Below are 18,744 nucleotides of genomic sequence, written 5' to 3'. Positions count from 1 at the left end.
ATTATGAATTCAATACAGAGGTGAACAGGGAGCCAGTGTAGGGTGTGAAGGATGGGGGTGATGTGCTCGTGTTTACGCACCCTCATCAGGACCCTGGCAGCGCTGTTTTGGACATACTGAAGCCTCTGTAGGCTCTTGCCAGGGATCCCGATGAGGAGTGCGTTACAATAGTCCAACCTGGCGGAGATAAAGGCATGAACGAGTCTCTCTGCAGCAGGACGGGAGAGAGATGGACGGAGTTTGGCAATATTGCGGAGGTGAAAGAAGGAGGTTTTGCAAATATAATTGATGTGATTGTTAAAGCTAAGATGGGGGTCAAATCTGACTCCCAAATTAGTCACAGAAGGGGAGAGGGAAAATTTGTGGCCGAAAAAGGAGATTGAGGAAATGGGGGCGGAACGGAGCTGGTGAGGAGTACCTATGTGAATAGCTTCTGTTTTGGAGCTGTTCAGCTGCAGGAAGTTTTCACTCATCCAGGCCTTTATCTCCTCCAGGCAGGAGTCAAGGTGAGAAACAGAGGAGGAGGGGGTGGGGGACGAAGTGACCTTGATATATAGATGTGTGTCGTCAGCATAACAATGGAATTGTATTCCATGCCTGCTGACGACACGACCGAGGGGTAACATGTAGATGGTGAAGAGGGTTGGACCGAGCACAGAGCCCTGGGGGACTCCGCAGTTTTAGGGCGGGATTTAGCATCCCCCAGGGCTACAAACTCGGTCCTTCCCGTGAGATATGAGTTAAACCACTGAAGGGCAGTGCCAGAGATTCCTATATAGTGTTGGAGGCTGTGAAGGAGGATGTGATGATCAACAGTATCAAATGCAGCAGAGAGGTCAAGATCTGTCATCACTGAGCGAAATATCGACATCTGTCTGCATATGAATCGACCGCTTGCTCGGTAATTAGCCACAAGCTTGCTTTTATTCATTACTTTCAGTCATAGGCGCAAACTAATCTCACTCTAGAGACGCAATCAATATACAGTTCACACAGCTACACAAAGCTAATTTGCGCTCACTGAAAAAAACTGCCTCAAACTGCTTATCACAAATCACGTGGCTTAATATACTCACCCAAAAAAGGTTTTCTTTTGTACATTGGGTGAAAATCATTAACAGTAATTTCACGTATCACATCCCATTCAACTTTTTGTTATACAAAGCGCCTATTCTTCATGAGAAAATATTCTTTTGAATGAGAAAATGATATAAGAGGATAACTCTTAAGAAAGACAAAAGAGCAAAAGGAGGTAAAATCATTGCTTTAAGCTCGGTGTATTGTTCATCTGGTTTCATAAGACACGAACAGCCTTGAGTTAGAGAAAAGGAGCCGACGTTGACGTCAACACACGCTGAAGGCGCTTAAAGGCAAATTAGGAGAGAGGAGGAAGACATAAGTTTGGTGTGTTTGAAGGTCAGAGTAAAAGGAAAACTTCAAATAATAATTTTTAAATTTACCAACTGTTCTCCTGGTGACGCAGGTACCAGGTCAACGCTCTCCAGCTGCGTAGTGTTGGTGAGAAGAGCTTCTGGGCTGCAGCTCAGGATCTCGTCACACACCACCACCAATTGACGGCACTTGACGCACAAGAAAAAGCCAATTGACGATAAAAAAGTAGGTGAAATGGGAGATGAGTGAAGCGACTTACCACAGAGATGATGTCCTTCTCCTTCTCGTAGACGCAAGTGCGTTTCTGTTAGATGGGCAAAATGTCATATGGTCAATATCTGTTTCATCATATTGATTTATGGTGTTTTGCGGAAATGGGACAAGCCCATCAAACAGGTCATTTCCAGCCAATGAGTTAACTGGCAATGTCATTATGTTCATTCAGCCCATTCAGAAAGCCCTCCCAGTTCAAATTGTTTGGACGTCTACCGCCGTCAATGTCAGCCAAAGGGTTAAAGAAAATATTTTGATGATTTACTTGCTAAATAATGATCCTCAAAAAGCTTTATACAGTGCCTTGCAAAAGTATTCGGCCCCCTTGAACCTTGCAACCTTTCGCCACATTTCAGGCTTCAAACATAAAGATATAAAATTTTAATTTTTTCTCAAGAATCAACAACAAGTGGGACACAATCGTGAAGTGGAACAAAATTTATTGGATAATTTAAACTTTTTTAACAAATAAAAAACTGAAAAGTGGGGCGTGCAATATTATTCGGCCCCCCTGCGTTAATACTTTGTAGCGCCACCTTTTGCTCCAATTACAGCTGCAAGTCGCTTGGGGTATGTTTCTATCAGTTTTGCACATCGGGAGACTGACATTCTTGCCCATTCTTCCTTGCAAAACAGCTCGAGCTCAGTGAGGTTGGATGGAGAGTGTTTGTGAACAGCAGTCTTCAGCTCTTTCCACAGATTCTCCATTGGATTCAGGTCTGGACTTTGACTTGGCCATTCTAACACCTGGATACGTTTATTTTTGAACCATTCCATTGTAGATTTGGCTTTATGTTTTGGATCATTGTCCTGTTGGAAGATAAATCTCCGTCCCAGTCTCAGGTCTTGTGCAGATACCAACAGGTTTTCTTCCAGAATGTTCCTGTATTTGGCTGCATCCATCTTCCCGTCAATTTTAAGCCGAACAACACTAGATGGCAATATTTAGTCACAATATACAAAGTCACAAGTCTTTCTATCCGTGGATCCCTCTCACAGAAAGAATGTTAATAATGTAAATGCCATCTTGAGGATTTATTGTCATAATAAACAAATAAAGTACTTATGTACTGTATGTTGAATGTATATATTCGTCCGAGTTTTATTCATTTTTTTCTTAATGCATTGCCAAAATGTATATGATCGGGAAAAATTATCGGGAATGATTGGAATTGAATCGGGAGCAAAAAAAAGCAATCGGATCGGGAAATATCGGGATCGGCAGATACTCAAACTAAAACGATCGGGATCGGATCGGGAGCAAAAAAACATGATCGGAACAACCCTACCCAGAACATAATAGCAGCCTCCAAATTTCAAGTTTGTTCATGGCTAAATGCTAAGTTTAGATTGACAATGGGACTGAAAACATTCAGTAAATTGAGCACGATAGATGTTTACACACAACACTCAATGGGTAGACACACCGAAGTGCAACACACCATGACTAAGCCTTTTCGCGAGACTTTAATGAAGTGGTAAATGCTAACAGGGCACCTAATCTCTGTGAAATTGCAATAGGGCACCCACAGTTGCAGACTAGTTACTAATTAGTTACACACTGCAGTAGACGCTGTAATGGCCCAGTGTGCTTTCCTTTTTATATTGTTTCTTTGTCCAACTCATGCTAAACGCCAAATAACCACTTAAAACACATTTACAGCCAAGAGCACCACCTGGGACATTTTTTGTATACATATGAATCGCATCCACCACATCAGGAAATGACTTTACAGTGGCCACAGGTTTTGAGCTTTTCTCACACAGTGACGATGATCAGCGCCTGCGGCAGGTTTTCACAAGTGTTTTTTGTCATGGACCTTGCAAGAATTTGACACTGCTTTGAGTGAGAAATTGCCCTATCAATCGAAGCCAATCAATCAAATTGCACCAAAATGACACAATGGGAGTGTGGAAGAATATAGGTAGTCCCCAGGTTACGACTAGGGTTGTTCCGATCATGTTTTTTTGCTCCCAATCCGATCCCGATCGTTTAAGTTTGAGTATCTGCCGATCCCGATATTTCCCGATCCGATTGCTTTTTTTTGCTTTCGATTCAATTCCAATCATTCCCGATAATTTTTCCCGATCATATACATTTTGGCAATGCATTAAGAAAAAAATGAATAAAACTCGGACGAATATATACATTCAACATACAGTACATAAGTACTGTATTTGTTTATTATGACAATAAATCCTCAAGATGGCATTTACATTATTAACATTCTTTCTGTGAGAGGGATCCACAGATAGAAAGACTTGTAATTCTTAAAGGATAAATGTGACCTTGTATATTGTGACTAAATATTGCCATCTAGTGTATTTGTTGAGCTTTCAGTAAATGATACTGTAGCCATTTAACTTCTGCCCAAATGCATGATGGGAAGTGCAACCATGACTGTGCGTAGCGGTACCAATTGATATATCTTCTCTGCATTGGGAAATAAAAACGGTGTTAAGAAAATGATCAACTACTACCTTTCTTCCCCAAATAGCTACCCACGATATTTCTAATTGTTGAGAGAGGGATTGCAAGGCTTTAGCCATTTAAAAAAAAGCTCCAAAAGCTGCCAAAATTCTCTCTACTCATCTAACGTTGCCTTTTAACTCTATGTATACGTAAAACAATGCCATTATAGATTGAACGCGACAATGCGTGAGTGGGTAGTGCAGTGCATGCATTAATTGCGTTAAATATTTAAAAGTTATTACCGCCGTTAACACGATAAATTTGATAGCCCTAGTTTAAGCCAAAACTAAAGACTCTGGATGAGTGTAAGATATTTTGTCTGTAACGTTAAATACAATTAAAAAACGATTTAATTAAAAAACATACTGAATATATATTTTGAAAAGGCATGTCTGATATTTTTTTGCCGATTCCGATACTTTGAAAATGGCGTGTTTGGACCCGATCGATCGGCATTGATCGGGACATCTCTAGTTACGACGTACTCGACTTGCGTGATTTAGACTTTACGACGACGCCATTTAGTCTCCAGTCGTTTTTTTTTTTTTTTTTTAGTCGCATAAACAGTACCTTAATGCACCTCAAGGAATCCTAATTGTGACTTTACATTATTAATATGATGTGTTCTGTCCTCACTAAACGTGAAGTTGTTCAGCTTTACAGACTGCAAACAAGGCAATTGTGCTTTTTGAAGCTTTTTACTTCATCCACTTTTGACAATTTGTAAAGCTGTAACACACATACTGTATGTACACATATGTTCAAAATGACACGCATTTTTACAATAAAACACTTGACAAAAAACAATTGGTGTTCAAACATCCATCTCGTCAGATCAATATGTAAATTTACTAGATTAAATTGGCCTAATTTGCCTAACAAAAGTCCGCTATCTTAAAAGCTACAAATGCTAACGTAGTTTCAATTCTCATAGCAAATCGCTCACACGTAACTCCACCAACTGTAGCTGTAAATTGAATTAAAATTGCTTACACAAACATATATAGCTGAAACAACTTGCAGCCTTATGTGGACCAAACCAGAGCGTGCCTATCCTTTATCCATGTCAGATGTCTGAGTCTGCTTCTCAGTCATACATGCGACAGTCCAGCCAGATCCATTGCTGCCACTAGAGGGCAGTGTATCCTCCATCATTAAACAAAATACAATACTTATGGATTTTTTGGATAGTTATTTTGAGATTTAGGAGTACTTAAAGGGTTAATACTAACTTATATAAAAATTTGGGTTATGTTGCCAGCGTAGGAACGGAACTCGTTCGTAACCAGGTGTACGGTGGCCGAGAAGTGTCAGGCAAAATGCAAAGTCCAGACACTTTGCAAATAGAAAAAGCACTAACCCCAATTGCAAACGCTTTGCAAAAGATAAAAAGCACGAATGCAAACTGACACAACACGAACCCCAATTCCTAAAGCGCGATCGCAAATTGGCAAAAGCACGAGCCCCAATTGCCACAACACGGCAGCAAATGGCTCGCAGCACGAATGCAAATTGCCACAACACAATCCCCAATTCCTAAAGCGCAATTGCAAATTGGCAAAAGCGCGAACGCCAATTGCCACAACACGACAGCAAATGGCTCGCAGCACGACCGCAAAAGGCTCGCAAGACAATTGCAAAGATGATGACCCAGAAGTTAAAAATAATAAATAAATAATAAAAAGACGACACTTTATATATGTGCTTTGTGACCATCTCTACGGGCCTCCGTAAAGTTGCCCCCCCATCAGACGCAAAGTTATAAAAAAATGATGTTAATCGTTTGTGCTGCAACGGTTTTGTAGATACAGTATTATGCTTTTATTGAGATATTTATTACGAGTGGGGACGTCACGCGTACCTTTTTCTTAGTTTAGCTCCCGCAGCTATAATGATAATATAATATAATATCTCAAGCCCCCTAATTTACTGCAAAATAGACCCGAATTTGTTTGCGCTACATTCGTGGTAGCATTGTTAGCACACCCCTCTATTATTGAGAGAGTTGGTCCGCTCCATTAGCTGCGGGAGCTAAGCTAAGAAAAAGCTACGAGTGACGTCCTCACTCATAATTAATTTAGAGGGATGTCAGTCGAAATTAATATCTCAAGCACCCCAATTTACTGCAAAATTGACCCGAATTTGTTTGCGCTACGTTCGTGCTAGCCTTGTTAGCACACCCCTCTGTTATTGAGAGAGTTGGTCCGCTCCATTAGCTGCGGGAGCTAAGCTAAGAAAAAGCTACGAGTGACGTCCTCACTTGTAATTAATTTAGAGGGATGTCATCAGTCGAAATTAATATCTCAAGGCCCCCAATTTACTGCAAAATGGACCCAAATTTGTTTGCGCTACGTTCGTGCTAGCCTTGTTAGCACACCCCTCTGTTATTGAGAGAGTTGGTACGCTCCATTAGCTGCGGGAGCTAAGCTAAGAAAAAGCTACGAGTGATGTCCTCACTCGTAATTAATTTAGAGGAATGTCATCACTCGAAATTAATATCTCAAGCCCGCCAATTTATTGCAAAAGGGACCCGAATTTGTTTGCGCTACGTTCGTGCTAGGCTTGTTAGGACACCTCTCTGTTATTGAGAGAGTTGGTACGCTCCATTAGCTGCGGCAGCTAAGCTAAGAAAAAGCTACGAGTGACGTCCCCACTCGTAATTAATATCTCAATAAAAGCATAATACTGTATCTACAAAACCGTTGCAGCACAAACGATTAACATCATTTTTATATAAATTTGCGTCTGATGGGGGGGGGGGGGGTGTGCACTTTACGGAGCCCAGTAGAGATGGTCACAAAGCACATATAGCAATATACAAAGTGTCGGCTTTTTTATTCTTCTTATTTTTTTTTAAACTTCTGGGTCATCGTCTTTCAATTGTCTTGCGACCGAAATTTACGGTAGATTTATTTTTATTTTGATGGTATTAATGTTGAGCTGTGGCTGTGGGATCTTCTATAGTCAAAATGGATTAGATGTCTATCACCGTCAATGGCACTAAAACAATAACTCAATGCCAAGATTTGATGTCTTTCACCATTAAATTGCTGTCAATGAGTTAACATAAATAAGTTTAGACACATTTAAAAACCCAGTCTAGGTATGCTTGTTCAGCTGACTCTCACTCAGGAGTCAAATAAATACAGAACTCTCAAAGAGGAATGACAAACTCCTTGCCCGGAGCTGCAGTAAGAAACAAGCAAACCTTTCGAGGTGAATTTAGAAACAGAATGTTGCATAATGAAAGGTCCATATTTATTTTCTGCACCAAGGTCCCTTCTGACTATTTGAGTGAATTGAAAGAGAAGATATTGTGTTCTGTTGGGTTGTGTGACATGAGGTGTGTGCCTTTGGCACAAAGCTGATCGCCACAGTTGTCAAGGAAACAAAGACAAGCTATTATGCAGAAGTCACGTTCTGGGAAAATAGGGCAAGGCACTGGCACAAAAAGGCAAAAATATAAGGTTCAAGTGTGCAAAAACACTTGACATAAAAAGCTTTTTTTCTTGTTTTACAATACAAAAACGCTGTCATCGTCCTACCGGGCAAGTTTACATTCATCAAATATTTTTTATTTGCCAGCAGGTCAGCAGTCGGCTATAAAAAGACTCCTCCACCAGCTTCTCGTTTTTCCCCGTCACAGTTTTACTTAACCTGTGTAAAGGTTATTATTCCTCTTTAAAACATAGAATGAATTATGTATAATAGCATCCCAGAGTTGTTTAACTCATTGCCTGCCTTCGGCAACAATAGACGTCCGATTCTTTTAAGATGGGAGGACTGGCTTTGAATCTCATGGGAATGGAACAAATTCGCCCCTGCTAGTCACAATGAATTAGACGTCTAGCATCGTCAATGGCAGCCAATGAGGTAAAAGACAAAAAAAGCTGTATTTTTTTCCCCTTCCTGTCGTCCCCCACATTTTTAAATGGGCAAACCCCTCTTGCAGTCACACTAACTTCAGGTCAGTGAGCATCTAAAGCAATGCTAGGCAAATATTAGCCAATGTTTATTTTGATTCTCAGGGCATTTAAAATTGTTATTTTAAGTTATGATGAATTAAAAGGTCTTAATTCATTTTTATGTATTTATCATTTGTTAATGCTTAAATACAGTGGGGCAAATAAGTATTTAGTCAACCACTAATTGTGCAAATTCTCCCACTTGAAAATATTACAGAGGGCTGTAATTGTCAACATGGGTAAACCACAACCATGAGAGACAGAATGTGGAAAAAAAAAACAGAAAAATCACATTTTTTGATTTTTAAAGAATTTATTTTCAAATCATGGTGGAAAATAAGTATTTACTCAGTACCAAAAGTTCATCTCAATACTTTCTTATGTACCCTTTGTTGGCAATAACGGAGGACAAACGTTTTCTGTAATTCTTCACAAGCTTTCCACACACTGTAGCTGGTATTTTGGCCAATTCCTCAATGCGGATCTCCTCTAGAGCAGTGATGTTTTGGGGCTGTCGTTGGGCAACACAGACTTTCAACTCCCTCCACAGATTTTCTATGGGGTTGAGATCTGGAGACTGGCTAGGCCACTCCAGTGACGACCCATCTTCAGCTTTCGGGCAGAGTGCAACAGATTTTGATTTAAAATGTCCTGGTATTTCAAAGCATTCATAGTGCCATGCACCCTAACAAGGTTCCCAGGGCCTTTGGAAGCGAAATAGCCCCACAGCATCACTGACACACCCCCATACTTCACAGTAGGTATGAGGTGCTTTTCAGCATGCGCATCTTTCGTGGCACGCCAGACCCACTTGGAGTGTTTGTTGCCAAAAAGCTCAATCTTGGCCTCACACAAAAATACACACGGTCCCAGGCTTCAACTGGGACCGTGTGCTTTGGTCAGATGACACTGGGTCTTTCAGCAAGACAATGACTCCAAACATATGGCCGAATCTACACAGAAATGGTTCACCAGACACAAAATCAAGCTCCTCCCATGGCCATCTCAGTCCCCAGACTTAGTTTTGTTGGCAAAAGGGGGTTGTACAAAGTATTAACACCAGGGGTGCTAATAATTGTGACACACATTATTTGATGTCAAATATTTTTTTCTTTATGTGGGATTTTTTCCCCACTGAATGAATGCACTTGTATTGAAGGTTGGATTTTTCTCTTTTTTTCCATTAAGGTCCCATATTATTTGAATTTAAAAAAATATATATTAAAAGCTAAAAAACACATCTTTTTCAGGGGTGCCAACAATTATGGAGGGCACTGTACAACAACATGTATTCAGGTTATTGTTTCTACAGCGACACCAACACAATTTATAAATGTGTCCCAAATTCAAATGTCTTAAAAGAATAAGTAGTTTTGCTTATTTTAGTTTATGCCGTGAAATGTTGCGTGAAACAATGTAAAGTCAGTTGAGTTTTCAGGATTGCATCGATTCGAACTGTTTTGATGGGGGAAATGGTCAATCAAAAGTTTTTCAGCGGAACCTATCTTCACTTAATCGATAGATTAGTGCTGATTCAGAATGCCAAAAAATACAGCGATTCTTAGCAAACAACTAATACTCACACTTAGACCAAAAAAAATTCTTCAACTCTTCAATTAACTTCTTTATGTTTTGGGAATTAAAGAGGTTGGACACCAGTAAATTCACGTACCTTCAACCAAAAGCCTCCAAAGATATATTTGCACCAACATCCAGGTTCAAAGTTCACACAGCCGTCACTTGCTAAGCAACTCAAAAGCAGTCTGAACTCAATCCGCAGCCGGACTCGGCGAGTGCAGTAGCGAGACGTGCAACAAACACCAGCTGACTTCCTACCGTGGTCGCCCTCAGGCCGGTGGCAGGCAACACAGCACACACACTTGACCAAACAGGAAATAAGAATCCTTTCTTTGGTATCGTGCATGAGAAGCAGTTCTCCTCAGAGCTGTGACTGATAAAATGTTGTGCTACTGATGTGAAACGTTTGTGACGCTTATAGGAACACGTGCACCAGATGTAATGTGATTCACACAGGACAAGTACATGTGTGCAAAAACATCTACAAGAACTTGTGCGATTTCATGTAAACAATGTCAAACGTGAAGTCTTGATGAATAGCTGTCAGCACGCGTCATTTTTTAATAGCTAACTCGTTCAGTGCTCTTGACAGCTATAAGCATCCAAGAAGGAAGAATGAAAGGGCATGTTGAGTGCGAGATTTTAATAATATCCAAAGGTAACGTATTAATTTTACAGTCAGGGAATTTGTAGTGCGCAACGATTAATCGATTAACTTGAGTAATTCGATTAGAAAAAAAGCTTCTAATCAAATTTTGCTGTTTTGAGGATTTGTTTTATTAGAGTGACGTTGTAATTAGAGATCACGTCATTTTCAAAGTATCGGAATCGGCAAATAAATATCGGCCATGCCTTTTTTTAACATATGTATATGTATATATATTTAAATTAAATTGTTTTCTAATTGTATTTAACGTTACAGACATAATATGTTACACTCATCCAGAGTCTTTAGTTCCGGCTTAAGGTAGGGTTATCAAATTTATCCCGATAACGGAGGTAATTAATTTTTTAAAAAATGTATCACGTTAAAATATTCAATGCAATTAATGCATGCGTTGCACGACACACTCAATCTGTAATGGCGCCGTTTTACGTATATAGAGAGATAAAAGGCAGCATAAAATGAGTAGAGTGAATTTTGGCAGCCTTTGGAGCTTTTTTTAATTGGCTAAAGTCTTACAATCCCTCTCCCTACGATTAGAAATATCATGAGAAGCAATGTGGGGAAGCAAGGTAGCAATTGATCTTTTTCTTAACACCTGATGTTATTTCCCAACGCAGAGAAGATATATCAATTGGTACCACTATGCACAGTCATGGTTGCACTTCCCATCATGCATTTGGGCAGAACAGTTAAATGGCTACAGTATCATTTACTGAAAGCTCAACAAATACACTAGATGGCAATATTTAGTCACAATATACAAACTCTATCTGTGGATCCCTCTCACAGAAAGAATGTTGATAATGTAAATGCCATCTTGAGGATTTATTGTCATAATAAACAAATACAGTACTTATGTACTGTATGTTGAATGTATACATTCGTCCGAGTTTTATTCATTTTTTTCTTAATGCATTGCCAAAATGTATATGATCGGGAAAAATTATCGGGAATGATTGGAATTGAATCGGGAGCAAAAAAAAAGCAATCGGATCGGGAAATATCGGGATCGGCAGATACTCAAACTAAAACGATCGGGAGCAAAAAAACATGATCGGAACAGCCCTACTTATAACTATACTTAATAAATCAACTCCCACTTTACAGATCAGTTATTAATAGATTGCTAACCATCTACTAAACTTTAAAGAACCGCAAATAGGTTCAACAAGTTCAAGGTACAGACATAAAATGTGATATTTAAAATATCCATTTTTTGCACTTCAAGATTGTTCCAGCCATAGGACTCTCTGTGTGCTGTATTATACCAAAAAAAAAAAAAACAAAGATAAAATGTTGAACATTTTGTTAAATAAATAGAAACACACTGAGCCATCAAATGGCAGAACAACAAAATACTAGTGCAAACTAGGCCTGAACGATATTGGAACAAAACTATTTTGGGGGGGTTTGCGATATATTGTGATACTATATTGCGATATCAAAATAATTTTTTTTTTTTTTTTTTTAAAGAAATTTTCACTTGATGACTTGAATAGCTGTTTGGAAAGACAGTGTACAGTGATCCCTTTTTTTCTTGTGGTTAATGGGGACCACAACCCGCTGCGATAAGTGAAAAACCGCGAAGTAGCGCACCCCCCAATTTTTTTTTTGTGTGTGTGTTTTTTGTGCTCAATGTATTTATTCAAATTTAGCATTGGAAAGAGATACATATAGGACATGTTTTTTCTCACTTTTCCCCCCCGAAGTGATTTAAAAAATGTATATAAAATGTTTTTTAAGCACTTCATATGTCAAAATTTGATCAGTTTTAAACATAACTGTCCAACCAAATCATTTCTGAACAAGAATAAAGTACTGTAGTAGATAAATGCTTGGCTTTATTAAATGCTTCTGTTGATCTACCTTAGCTGTGACTGTTGGAGTGACATGTAGAAATTTCAAACTCCTCATGATAATTTCTGGCATTAATATGTCTCCAACGTCTCCACACACACACACACACACACACACACACACACACATTCATTCCAGCGCAGCTTCCTTGCAGAAACCGTTTAACGAGTTAAACGATGATTGACAGATGCCGTGTGAAGTCCGCTTCTTTGACCAGATCAAAGCCATCGTTAACTTTCATAAGCAAGTGCGCAGTGACTGAGAGGAACAAAGGGCTGAGAGAGGGAGGGTGTGAGGCTGTGCGCAGAGTAGAACGCAAGGTGTATATGGATTAAAATAAAAAAATGTAAAAAAACTATCGCACGTGCTTGCGATGGGACTATCGCGCTCGTGCACATCGCGATAGCGATGTTTAAACGATATATTGTTCAGGCTTAGTACAAACCCATGAGTTTGTGACACTTTTTGTGCTCAACACAGGATAAACTGAATTTATTAGAGGTTAACAAATGGGTAACAAGTCAACATTAAATCATTTATTAACAGTTTAGTAATGATGTATTAGCTAATTATAACGGATAGTTATTAATATAAAGTGTTCCCAATTTATTCTGTAACGCATTGAATGTTCATAATCCCATTACTAAATTATTTGAACTAATTGAGCAATAGATTAATTGATTTCTTAAATAATCGATAGCTGCTGAAATTTGCATCGTTTCAGCAGCAATAGTGGATACTAGCTTTCAAAAAACAAACTTAACTTTTGTCACAAAAACACAACAACCAACCACCTGCCCAAAAAAACCACACATGAATCTTGCTGTCATACTCACAAACCTAAAAACTGTCTTTGACAATGTCATTGATATTAATATCTACATATAGCAAACCTAAAATGTACGTAACGGCCAGACGCTTTCTTATATTGCAAAAAGTTCTGTTTCATTGGTAATCACCTTCTTATCACTGATAATCTCCTGTGTCAAAAAACGACACTTACACATGGGCACGAAAAAGTCCAAGAAAAAATAAAAAAATTGAATCCTTATTGCTGTGAAAATCTCAAACCAAATCAACAAACCTGAAACTCCAAAAAAGAGAAGCACAAAAAGTAAAGACCTAAAAACACTAGCATACTTAACATACATAAGTTTCACAAGAATCCAAAACAGGAAGGGGGTGAACAATAGAGAGTCATTATCATGTACAGTGTACAGTGACTAATCATGTAGTTGTGATCTCACCAGTCAATCACTTTTAGTGCACATTCAACGTGAGCATGGAAAACATCCTCTGAGTCAGCACCACTTCTCTCCTCCACATTATTTCTCTGTTGGAAACAGTTACTGTCCCTGCACTCCAACACAAACATGCTATTCTCATTCATCCTATTTTTTGATATCAGTTTTGTTTCACCTACATATTAGCTGCATCATCATTTTCACAGCTGATGCAGAGAGAAGGACGCAGATGAATCAGCGGAACAAATGCTTGGATGACAACTACAACATTCAGACTTTCTAATTCACCTGACAGGCCAGTATAAATTTGCTACACTCTAAACATTTCCTACTTGTTGATAATTTCATTGTTGTGTTATTACATTCAGCGAACAATCACCATTTTGACAACTAATTAATCGTTTAGGACCTTGTTCACCTTAAACTTGTCTAAATTCTTGAAATTATAACTAGGACTGTCAAACGATTAAAATTTTTAATCGAGTTAATTACAGCTTAAAAATTAATTAATCGTAATTAATCGCAATTCAAACCATCTATAAAATATACCATATTTTTATGTAAATTATTGTTGGAATGGAAAGATAAGACACAAGATGGATATATACATTCAACATACGGTACATAAGTACTGTATTTGTTTATTATAACAATAAATTAACAAGATGGCATGAACATTATTAACATTCTGTTAAAGCGATCCATGGAAAGAAAGACTTGTAGTTCTTAAAAGATAAATGTTAGTACAAGTTATAGAAATGTTATATTAAAACCCCTCTTAATGTTTTCGTTTTGATAAAATTTGTAAAATTTTCAACCAAAAAAATAAACTATTAAATAAATAAACCGCCATTGTTGATGTCAATAATTACACAATGCTCATGGGTGCTTAAGCCCATAAAATCAGTCGCACCCAAGCGCCAGCAGAGGGCGACAAAATTCCCAAAAACACAAGTAACAAGTTGGCATTGCACTGTGCTGTCATTTTAATCTGTTTGAGCGGGGCATGTGCATTAATTGCGTCAAATATTTTAACATGATTAATTTAAAAAATTAATTACCGCCCGTTAACGCGATAATTTTGACAGCCCTAATTATAACATAAATATAACTTCTCAGTTGTAAATATTATCAGATATCTTCATAATATCTTTGTTAAGTCAAAGTAGGACATGAAAAAAAACCTGCTTTTACTTTGGAAAACAACAATTCATATTTTTGCCAATTTATGGACATCTTAATGCCTGAACTAGCTTCTTAATTAGGCTGTAACAACTTATCATATTTAAATATATTAGAATATTAGCTGCCAACGAATTTGATAATCGACACTGTTGTAGACTACAGTTAAGTAGGGAAGCTGTAATAAAATGCTATTTTTGAAGGATATAGTCATCCAGTTTGTCTTCATTGTTACTTACAACACGCCCAAAACAACCTCAAGGTAAATTGTGAAGGTAATTGAAAAAAGTAACATTTATCTAATTAATCAATTAATCGATTATGAAAATAATCACTGGTTACAGCCCTAATAAATGGTGTTATAAATATCATTGGCGACATACATTTTGGGTCATATAGGCGACACTATGAATTCTGTAGCCTAAATGAGTCAAAATGTGATGTCAACAAATGTAGATGACAGGTCTTTATGAAGCTAAATTTTTTTAAATTACCCAAAATAGTCACTTGCCCAATAAAGGGTTACCATTGCAGTTAAATACCGTAATTTTCGGACTATAAGCCGCTACTTTTTTCCCCTCATTTTGAATCCAGCTGCTTATAGTCCAATGACGCTTATTTGTTGATTTATTTGGGTTAATAGGTAACACTTTATTTGACAGCGGCGTCATAACACTGCCATAAGTCCGGTAATAATTATGACATGATACTATCATGGGCATAAAGGAATCCATATGACAGAGGTCATTAAGTGTCAACAGGCAAATGATGTCACTAACTCCATTTATGTCCAGGTCGGATCTTTTACATCCACTCCAAAGTGAGATAATTTGCCAGATTGCACAAAATGATATCTGTCATTCGCATTCATTAATGCTCATGGCAGTGTCGTGTCATAATTATGATGGTCTTATGAGATTCTTATAGCGCCACCATCAAATAAAGTGTTACCAGATACCATAACTCGAAATTAATGAAACAACTGGAACAGTAACTGTAGATATAATTAGCACAGAACATGAATTTTGATTGTTATTCACATCTGTAGCACTGCAATGCATGCTAGGAGGCATGTTAGATGAAAACAGTGTTGACAGCAGGTGGCAGCAGAGGTTGACTGTCTCCCTCAAGGGGGCAGTGATGGCCAAATGAAGCTTCTTAAAGCAATAAAGCTTTGCAGTCAATTGGTTCATGGTGGTTCGTTTGGTCTAATGACAGTCTTATGATGCCGCTGTCAAATAAGTGTTACCGATTAATATCTTTTGGTGTAAATATCCCATAATACAGTAAGGACAGTTGCGGTTTTTAGTCCGGTGCGGCTTATCCATGAGCAAATGCTGTTTTCGGTTTTCGTGTCAAATTTGGTGGGTCCCGGCTTATAGTCCGGTGCGCCTTATTGTCGGAAATTCACGGTACTGTGTATTGTAAAATGTAATAAAAACAATAATAATAATGATGACCGTATTTTTCTGACTACAAGCTGCACCTGAGTATAAGTCGCACCAGCCATAAAATGCCCAACGAAGAGAAAAAAAACATATATAAGTCGCACCGGAGTATAAGTCGCAATTTAGGGGGATATTTACTTGATAAAATCCAACACATAGAACAGATATGTCATCTTGAAAGGCAATTTAATATAAAAATACAATAGAGAACAACATGCTGAATAAGTGTACAGTATGATTTTACATGATGCATGAACAACGAAATGCGAATATAATGTCCTCACCAGGACGCTACGGCTACTGGCTATACAGCGAACTCCCAAATGACGATGCCGGACGTTCGTATAATTTGCTAAATCAATTTGGTCCTCGATACCATACAGGTTTGCATCAACGTAAATAAATGATAATTAGGTGCTATTACTGCAATGACATAAACGGTTAGCATGCGTTCGCTAGCATTAGCACACTGTTCAAACCACACAACTGGCTCTAAGTGTCCGATCGCGGGTGGAAAACACACAACAACAACAGAAAAGATGATACACATAGGCGTTGCTTCTGTAGAGTTTTTTAAAAGCATAAACAATGAACGTAGGTTCGCAGCCGTGTTTCTCGCTAACTCGCCCACTCACTCAGAGCTACGTAGCTGTCCATCTTCTTCTGGCGTGTAAGCGCTCTTCTTCACATAAACAAGTGCGAGTGCGCCCCCACGTGGGCGTGAAAGCACCACAAACTAAAAGCATTCATTTCAATATAAAAAAGTCAATAATACAATTGAACACACATTGAAAAGGTAGAACGCGAACGTGGCCATAGCTATTAAGAGTTATTCAGATAACTATAGCATAAAGAACATGCTAACAAGTTTACCAAACCATTAGCGTCACTCCAAAAAAAACAAAATAACATGTGAAATGACATCATAATGTGTTAATAATTTCACACATAAGTCGCTCCTGCGTATAAGTCGCACCCCCAGCCAAAATATGAAAAAAAAAAAAAACGCGACTTATAGTCCAAAAAATACGGTAATATAAAATTATAAAATTCAGGTACTGATATAGGTTATTTTTTAATGCTAACTACAAGTAAGTACTGCCTGTACAAATTTACTTGACCAAATTAAAATAAAAATCACTCCAGCGTCACACAAGTAGTGCTAGTATCACACTTTGAGAATCACTGATCTACAGTATCAATTGTAGAAGCAGAGTATCACCCATTGAGAGAGGTATTAACAGTACCTGCTGTGCCGGGCTGCAGTCCAGTAGAGGATTAAAGAACTAAATTTACTCTCCTCTAAAATCAGATGCTGGTGTTCCTGCTATTTTCCCATCAATAATAGTCTTCCTCGGAGAAAACCTTTTTTTTTTGTTCTTTTGTTAGCTCCAAACATCTGTCAACTCTAAATCTCCCACGTGTTAGTAGTCTCTCCTCCTGCTGCTGTGATCACTATCACATACATCCCTGGGAGTCAAAAGTCAGTAAACAGTCACTGTGTAATCCCTCCTTCAAGTCTTCCTCCTCCTCCTTTGACTATGTCAATAATAAGTCACTGGCTCGTTCCTTCTACCGTGAGGCGCAACAGGACATCAAAGCTCAACCCTTCTACTTACTGTTTGCCATTTCTCCTCTAAGGACCTCGCTCTCTAATTTCTCCCCCACACCCTGAAAAACAAGCCCCACTCTCAGTCACATGTCCGCTGTCCAGCCCTCCTATTTCTTTAGTCTTCAAGGTACAAGCGCCTTGAAATATGCCAGGAATGCAGAGATAATACATGTGAGCCAGGTTAAAAAAGGGGAGCTTGTGCTCCTGTTTAGCTTCAACAAGCTGCAGTTCCTCTATATGGCGGTATTGAAAAAAAGACTTCCTCTTTGCAAATATAAAAATCAATCACATTTTTCTAACATGCGTGCAAGAGATGTGAAATAAAATGATTAGCTGACATGTCGCTCAACAGGACAAACAGTAGTAAAATGACCTCCCCGGTGTACGGGATCGAGACTAATATTGTTGTCAATGGCGGAAAACTATGTGTGATGAAAACACTCTCGAAACAAGAGATGTCAAACTCTTTATCAGGACCCACATCATAATTATGGTTTCCTTCGGATGGCCAACGTTTCTGGCAACTAAGGCTGCCGTGACAACTACAGTAGACAGTGATCCCTCGCGACTGCGGTCTTCAAACTTTGCGTCCTCAGATTTTTTTACAGTTAAAAAATAAATAAATACAGATAATGTCACGGACCCGACAGAGGAGGACCACAAATGCGTCACGTTTTCAACAATTTATTGACAGGACCAGCAGGGCAGGTGAAAAGATGGCAGCAGTACAGACAAGGGCTAGGCAGAAGTCAGGTTTCCAAAAGCAAAAGGCAGGTCGAGTTACCAGGGCAGGAGAGAAGGCAGCAGTCAGGCAGGTTCAGATTCGGCAACGAGAGTCAGATTCAGAGAGCTAGGCAGGCAGGTAACAGGCAGGCTTCGCAGACGGTCTGACAGAGTGGAACTGAGAAGCAAGGCTTTAAATACACAGGTTGATTGATGAATGAGGCAGTGCTATTGGCTGGGCTGTGAGTAGGTGAATTGAGGACAGGTGGGGATAATTGAAGGCAATTAGGCCATGCTGCAGGAGGGAATCAGGTCATGACAGATAAACTG

At 38.7% G+C, this 18,744-nt stretch overlaps 1 protein-coding gene across 5 annotated transcripts in view; it reads right to left on the bottom strand.

Annotated features, from left to right (window-relative positions):
• cnksr1 (connector enhancer of kinase suppressor of Ras 1) overlaps positions 1–18,744 on the bottom strand; it is an 80,562-nt gene that overhangs the window by 32,099 nt on the left and 29,719 nt on the right. For 4 of the 5 annotated variants that reach the window (XM_057858972.1, XM_057858970.1, XM_057858971.1 and 1 more), the window contains 2 exons: positions 1,652–1,696; positions 1,461–1,580 (listed from right to left, as the gene is read on the bottom strand). In XM_057858972.1, coding sequence (XP_057714955.1) covers positions 1,461–1,580; positions 1,652–1,696 — 165 coding nt within the window. Of the gene's footprint in view, positions 1–1,460; positions 1,581–1,651; positions 1,697–9,775; positions 10,421–18,744 lie in introns of those variants that run through there. The other variant, XM_057858973.1, reaches the window with a different exon arrangement.

Source organism: Corythoichthys intestinalis, chromosome 15 (genome assembly GCF_030265065.1).
Source record: "Corythoichthys intestinalis isolate RoL2023-P3 chromosome 15, ASM3026506v1, whole genome shotgun sequence".
In the NCBI taxonomy this organism is placed as follows: domain Eukaryota; kingdom Metazoa; phylum Chordata; class Actinopteri; order Syngnathiformes; family Syngnathidae; genus Corythoichthys; species Corythoichthys intestinalis.
Note: the sequence above shows the minus strand (reverse complement) of the source record. Positions and strands in the feature narration are given on the sequence as shown.